Genomic DNA, 7,500 nt, shown 5'->3' with positions numbered 1-7,500 from the left:
TTAGGTGATGTTCACTTTCCAGTGCATCATTGTTAATGCGTTAATATTATTATCATCATAAATATTATTATTGTTGTTTTGTCAGTGGTAGTTGCAGTAATAGTAGTTTGGAGGGTGGGGGTGGGGGTGTTGTTTTTCTTTAGTTTAGGTTTGTCTTGCCTTTCAACTATCTTTTCATTATCAAATAATGTGTGTATTTTCGCCATTGCGTTTGTATATTGCTTGTTACACATGAACGAGCACGATATAAGTTCAGGCTTGTTGCTCAAGTCTTCTTAATTATATATATATATATATATATATATATATAATGAGGGAACCCTTCTGACGATACAAACAATTTTCCCTCAGGGACAAACACACATAAACATGAATGTATTCAACAATACCCTTGCTCGAAGAAAAAAGCAGAGAGAGAGAGGGAGAGAGAGAGAGAGTGTGTGGGGCAGAGAGAGAATAGAGAGAGAGGGGGAGAGAGAGAGGGGGGAGAGAGAGGGAGAGGGGGGAAGAGGGAGAGAGAGAGAAACAGAGGGGAGGGAGAGAGAGAGAGAGAGGAAGAGAGAGAGAGGGGAGGGGGAGAGAGAGGGGGGAAGAGAGAGGGAGGGAAGGAGTGAGGGGAGGAGAGAGAGACAGGGAGAGAGCGGGAGGGGGGGGAGAGAAAAAGAGGGAGAGAGAGGAGGGGAGAGGGAGAGAGTGAGGGGAAGAGAGGGAGAGAGAGAGGGGGGGTGAAGTGAGGGGGTGAAGAGAGAGGAGGGGAGAGAGAGAGGGAGAGACAGAGGGGGGTGGAAGAGTGAGGGAGAGAGAGAGGGTGTGGGGTGGGGGCGGGAGAAACGTAGCCTGACATACAAAAGCCGATACTGATAAAAGCGCGTGCACGCACGCAAACACACACAGGCACACACACACACACACCAACACACACACACACACGTACACGCACACACACACACACACACACACCACTGGTCGCTGTGATAGACCACTCTTTTTTTTTCTCTCTCTCTCTCTCCAATAAAAACACTCTCAGGCATGTCAGTATTGATCAATGATACACCTTTTATGACACGCAAGCTTCTGCGACCATTTCAACTCAATCACACATCCTTTTTCTGACAGCAATGCATACATCACATGGTTAAATTACCAATCGACCCATCATTTCATAAAAATTCATTCAAACGTCTCGTGAGAAAAATGCAAACGAACAGAAAGTAGTCAATGCAACTGGTCCCTGTGTGATCGTAAAAAGGTCAAATTCAAAAGACAGGTAGCATTCGAGACATTCCAATAATGTGGGCTTTCGCTCTGGTCGATGGATCATGCCAAGCACGTGCCAAGTTCATGAAAGTGTATGATGATCACATGGGTGGGCTGCATAACTTTAACAAAAACAAAATCGGTTGTTGCTGATAATGAAAAAAATAAAATAAAATAAAGAGAGAGAGACAGAGACAGAGACAGAGAGACAGACAGACAGAGATCGGCGGACAGACGGACATGGTCCATATACAATTGTGAAAAAAAACAACAAAAAAACAAAAACAAAACAAAAAAACATAAAAAAACAACAAAGAAACAAACAAAAACAAAAAAAAACCACAAAAAACCCCACACAACTTTTAAATCCTAAAGGTAAGAACAAAAATCAAATCTAAATTGTGACATGTTGTTAGCATACGAAGGCGAAAAAAAAAAAATCAAAAGAAATGCCGGAAAAGGGCTTACATTTTTTTTTCTCTTAAAAAAAGAAGAAAAAGTCTATATAGTTTATTCTCTCCATGTGTGTGTGTGTGTGTGTGTGTGTGTGTGTGTGTGTGTGTGTGTGTGTGTGTGTGTGTGTGTGTTTGCTGTTGTTGTTGCTCTGTGTTTGTTCGTTTGCTACCCCACCATCACCTGTACGGGTGGCATAACTCCCACGCCGCTCATTCCCAGACCTCCACCCCCACATCCCACACCCGGGTTCGTCTGTCACAGTCTCAGCATCATGAGCTATCCAAAGGGAACTATCGATGCTAGGTCGCTAGAAGGCCGCACACCAGATGAGACCCTGCATTGCTGCCGAGTCACTTCGATGGTGTTCGTAAATGCCTGTTCTGATCTAACATACTTGGGGCACCCACCACCTACTAAGCCCCCTGCTGACAACAAGAATCGTTTGGTCGCGGAGCCAAGACTGAGTCAGCGTTCCCCTGGAGTGGAGACCGCCACTACGTCCAGGCTCCACCAACAAGAGTCCCCAAGGAATCTGCTGACACGGAGGACTGTGACATGACTCACCCCATGCATGGAAGCGGAGGAGAAACGAAACTGAGGTCATCGTGAAAGCAAGGGATAAGGCCACAGAATTTGGGACATTTAAAAAAAAGAAAAAAAAAGAAAACAGCAACAACCTGATTTCGTTTTAAGCATTAAAGTCGTGGCAGCAATCAAGAAAATATTACACACACACACACACACAAAGCTACTAAACCATAAAACCATTCATCAAATAATAAGACAAAGACGCCAAACTTAACACAGACTTCCGACAAAGCTTCCATATAATATTCATCGTCGATTTTCCCTTCTGACGTTTTTTAAGCAATTATGTTTCATTTTGTCGTCATTTCCTTTCCTCCCTTCAGTATTTTTCTTCCTAAGTTGTAAACATTCAATCCCTCTCTCTCTCTCTCTCTTTTTAAGGTTGTTTATCTATCAAATCGTTTTTAATAGAGAAAAAAATAAAATAAAATAAAAGACTGTGACCGAAATTGAAGGGGGAACATTAAGCGCATGTATCTAAATCTTCAACGTCCTTATAAGTGATGATGAGGGTTCCCAGAGAACGATCATCGGGTCACATGGCAGAGAGGGGGCCGGACGGTAGTTAAACCCGTCAGGAGGTCGCAACGCTGAGCGACAATTCCCGACGGATTTCAAAGCTCGGACAACGTCCTCTCCCATGCACCTCTACAAGTACACTGCTAGCGCCATAATCTACTGAAGAACCTATCAAAGTTTCAGTCTGAACAACAGTTTGTTTTCAGTCCTCTGCGATTTCGAAAATGCGCACACACAAAAAAGATGTTATTTTGAAATAATGCTTTGTCATTTTCCTTGTTTTGAAGGCTTTCACGAACGCTTTTCATTTACAGATGAAAGCTTTTGTCTTTCTGGTTCAACAGTGTGATTTGATTTTTTTTTCTTACCCGTTTTTTTTTGTTTGTTTGCTTTTTTTGTTCCCCTTTCATGTGAGAAGGGATGGCTTTGAAAGGAAGTCTGTAGTCAAGTTACAGCCAAAACCGATAACTCAAAAAGACATGGAACGGATGGCTGCGAACGGAAAATTGAAAAATTCAGCTACGCTACAAAGTTAAGAAGAAAAGGGCGGCACACTGAATTCAACAATAGAATTCTTTTCCTCAGTAGTAAGTATATCAGTAGAACACTGAATTACTCCAGCCCATGAAAAAGTATTGAAAAAAGAAAAACAAAAACAAAAAGAACATGAAATGATATCAATTAAAACAAAATAAAAACGAGGCAAACAAACTCCCTGCAGAGAAAATGAAAATGGAGGCACAAGCATCCATACAGTTATCTATATTACATGTCATGCATTCCTCTGACGGACACTGCATTTAAACGGCCTTCTTACTGCCACAGACAGCTGGGTCGTCTTAGCTTTTTCAATGCTTCCCTTTCTTGATCGATCAGCCACATGCCATGCCTTCACACTGCACAGAGACACACTGCTATTCGACAGCATGCCGACACAAAGGGATTGTGAACAGCTCAGCCACAATGAATCTGATCTCTGTCTCTCTCTCTACAATCTTATCATTGTTGCATAATAACCCAGCCAACGAGCTTCTTTCACACACACACACACACACCTCTCCTCTTCACTTCACTCTGACACACACACACACACACACGCAAATTTGTTGCTTATTGCCCAGTCGACCAGCTCTCTCACTCTCTCTCAAATGAAAGCTAATAAACAAGATAATTTTCTATTAAAAAAAAAAAAAAAAAGCATGTAAACTTTTACAAAGTAACTCATCAAATAAAAACTTATCATGAAGGAAACGGCCAGTGTTTTCAATTTGCAAGAACGTCAATTCATATGATATGTTTTGAATTTGAGATTTTTAAGCAAAATAAAGCAAAATCGACCGCAACGACTGGTTTGTTTTGAAAGAAACTGTTACTTTAGAGCAGAGAGCAGATCATCATGATAACAGAAAAGAGACTTGAGAAGAAAAAAAAACGAAAAAAAAAACCCCAATAGCAAAGATATGTCAGATTTCAGTCTCTCAAGAGGTAGACTCTGCAGCCACTGTGACAATCTGTGGTCCTTCACATTACTTTTTTAACAAAAGAATATGCCTATCAGTATAACTGCCACATCTTTAGACACATTTGCAATGCAACACAATGCTTTCGCGCCAGCATACATGTGAACGTCACGCCGAAACACACAAACATGTGTATGCAAAACATTCATGGATACATATTCTGCAACACATTCGAGTCAAAGAAGAAAGTGAGCGTGGCTTCCAAATGTGACAAATATGCCGTCAATACATTTTCTGAACATTTCATTAGAATGGAAGATCTTGTTTTTCCCTGAATCACATTAACTCGCAGAACACACTTCAAAAAACAAAACAAAAAAAAACCAACCCAAAAAAACACAAAAAAAAAAGAAAAGAAAAAACCAACACATCTCTGCACTCAAATACTCTCTTTCTCCTCTCGTATCACACAGCTGCACATTAAAAAAAAAAAAAAAAAAAAAAAAAACTTTGAAGGCATGTCAGGTGCTCCGTTATTGGAGAGATCGTTATCAGTATATTCACTGGCAGCAACACAAAATCATGCGTTCACGGGCACACTTACTATGACGCTGAGCAGTTGTCTTTCTTTCCAGACCATCATAGAGCAGATCCACACTTCTCTACAGATTCTTGTGCTCACAAACACCACCACTGAATATCTCCTCTCCTCTCACACACAGACCGCACAGTCCTTACTCGTTTCCGATTGCAATGTCATCCATATCGAACAGATCAGTGGAGCTGAGTATGCTATCAAGAGTGCGGTCAGTTCTTAGGCACTCCAGAATGTCATCTGGGTGCATGTTCATAAACTGCTGCTGTTGCTGCTGCAGATGCTGCTGTTGCTGTTGCTGCTGCTGTCCGTGTGATACACTCACAGGCGTTTGCATTGTGACCGGGTTCACGGCCCTGTTGTGGAAGTGTGTGGGCTGGACAGTGGCCATGGGGTGGGGGTGGGGGTGGGGGTGGGGGCCGGCCATGGCCACTCCTCGGCCCCGCATGGCCAGGGCCTGCTGCTGGGTCATGGCCATGCCCTGATGCATCATCATCATACTGCCGCCGTTCATCGCCATGCCCCCTCCCGCCATCATGGGGTGGTGGCCCGGCACGTGACCTGCGGCACCCATGGCAGAGGACGCGGATCCCGTGGAGCCCGGCCTGTGCGAGTACCCCGGGGGCATGGCGGCCGTCTGCCCCATGGGGTTCAGGGGGGTGGCCCCCATGCCCATGCCGCTCGCCATGTGTCCCTGCATAGCTGCGTGAGAGGTCTGGTGTCCGTGCATAGGTGGGTGAGGTCTGGTCATCAAAGGCCCCTGCATAGCTTGGTGCGCACCAGAGCTGACCATCGGTCCCTGCATGCCCTGAGCCCGGGCACTGACCATGTGCCCGGGTAGAGCCTGGGCACTGTACCCGCTGGGAACACCCGGGTGGCCCTGCATCATGGCTTGATGCTGGTGCCACCCGTCGGCGTGTGGGTGGGGGTGGCCCGGATGAACCATGTGTCCAGGGTGGGTCCTGGGCTGCGAGATGTTCAGTCCGTCAGGGCCCACATTCACGTTGGGTGGCCGCTGGTTCCTCATCAGTGCACTTGTGTACGAACTATGGCTGTGCACCTGAGTGTTCACAACTGAAGAGGCGGAGAGATGTGGATGGGAGGCGGCCGCACTCGATGAGCTCAAGTTTCCGTTCCCGTTAACGCTGCAGGGTGTGGCGGAGGCCACGCTGCCTGGGGTGGGCGTGCGGGCGTGGGGGGAGTAGGACGGTGGTCGTGGAGGCAGCGCGGGTTGCGGGGCGGCCTGCTGTTGATGCTGGTAGGCCGCCATGCTCTTTTCTGGCTGGACCATGGCAGAGGCCGTTGCAGGGTCTCCGCCGGAGCCTGACATGACGGCCATCTGTTGCTGTGATGTGGGCGGCGTCACCACTGCTCCTCTGTTGGCTGGGCCCTCCGCCTTGACGCCCGTGGGGTAAGGCGAAGTTTGGTTCACCATGTTCTGCATGGTTTCCAATGGAGATCTGGGCTCCACAACAGAGCGAGCCATGCCTTTGTTGGGCACGTGGTACGGGGCAGCAGCAGCGCGCTGTGCGTGCAACTTGTACTCTGGGGGAGGTCTGCTGTAGTACTGTCGCTGCTGGCGGTCTCTCATCCGCTGTTCAAACACAGCTTTGGATGTAGGGAATGCAGCGGCATTTACTACCGCTGGCACGCTGCCTGGTGGACTGGGGGCTTTGGAGGCCACGGTGGATGCATGCGCATAGCCTTGCTGTGGCACACCCATCCCTTGTGGCACACCACCTTGGTGCTGCATTTGCCGAGCTGCCGCAGCAGCCGCTAACTGAACTTGTTGCGCCGGCGACAGCTGTTCTGGCTGGCTGCTGTTGATCACGTGTCCCATCGGCACAGATGGTGAGAACTGACTTGCAACCTGCTTCTGCAGCTGCTGCAGAGAACTTGGAGCCATTGGTTGTGTGCTGTGGTTGGCTCCTGGTCCGCTCATCGACACATGACCTTCGTTGGCGAAGGACTGTGCCGTGTTGTTCTGGGTCAATCGAGGCTTGGCTACTGGGTACGGCGGATGTCCGTTCTCGGGAAACACGGTGGATTGACTGAAACCTCGGTAAGCAGCTACACCGCTCTGATGGTTCAGGGTAGGGGCGTAATTGTTTATAGGGTTCTTATAATTGTAAGTTTCTGAATACGGTGATTCAGTAAGGCGTTTGTGAGGATAGGACGCAGCTGCTGAACCCTGATGCTGGTACTGATGCTGAGCAGCCATCTGCTTCAGCGTCTCAGCAGCCGGGCCCGTTGGTTCCGTTAGAGGCGGCGCCGTCTGCACTGAGAGTCCTGTGGCAACAGGGGCCATGGCGCCCATTGCCTGTGCTGGCTCGAACATGCTGCAACCCAGGGGAGGGGAGGCCGCAACAACGTTTTCAGACTTCGGATTGGAGGCAATTTCTAGCGGATCCTCGAGTGAGGCCGCGACCTTCGATAAACCTGGCGACCCTCGGCTGTCTAGAGGTGACAGGGCTGATTTACTGGCGCCTTCTCTGCTCTCCGCATAGTGGTTAAAAATCTTGTCGAAATCTTCCAGCTGCGACCTGAGATCATCCCGTTTCTCGAGGTTCTTCAGAATGTCAGTTATTTCGTCATAGCGCAGCTCAGGCGGCGCGCTGACACCCT

At 47.6% G+C, this 7,500-nt stretch overlaps 1 protein-coding gene across 1 annotated transcript in view; it reads right to left on the bottom strand.

Annotated features, from left to right (window-relative positions):
- LOC143283826 (uncharacterized) overlaps positions 1-7,500 on the bottom strand; it is a 63,836-nt gene that overhangs the window by 15,698 nt on the left and 40,638 nt on the right. The window contains exon 3 of the mRNA XM_076590200.1: positions 5,201-7,500. This exon is cut by the window's right edge and continues 754 nt beyond it. Within this exon, the coding sequence (XP_076446315.1) occupies positions 5,201-7,500 (2,300 nt within the window). The remainder of the gene's footprint in view (positions 1-5,200) is intronic.

Source organism: Babylonia areolata, chromosome 7 (assembly GCF_041734735.1).
Source record: "Babylonia areolata isolate BAREFJ2019XMU chromosome 7, ASM4173473v1, whole genome shotgun sequence".
Taxonomy (NCBI): domain Eukaryota; kingdom Metazoa; phylum Mollusca; class Gastropoda; order Neogastropoda; family Buccinidae; genus Babylonia; species Babylonia areolata.
This window is presented reverse-complemented; position numbering and strand designations above follow the sequence as displayed.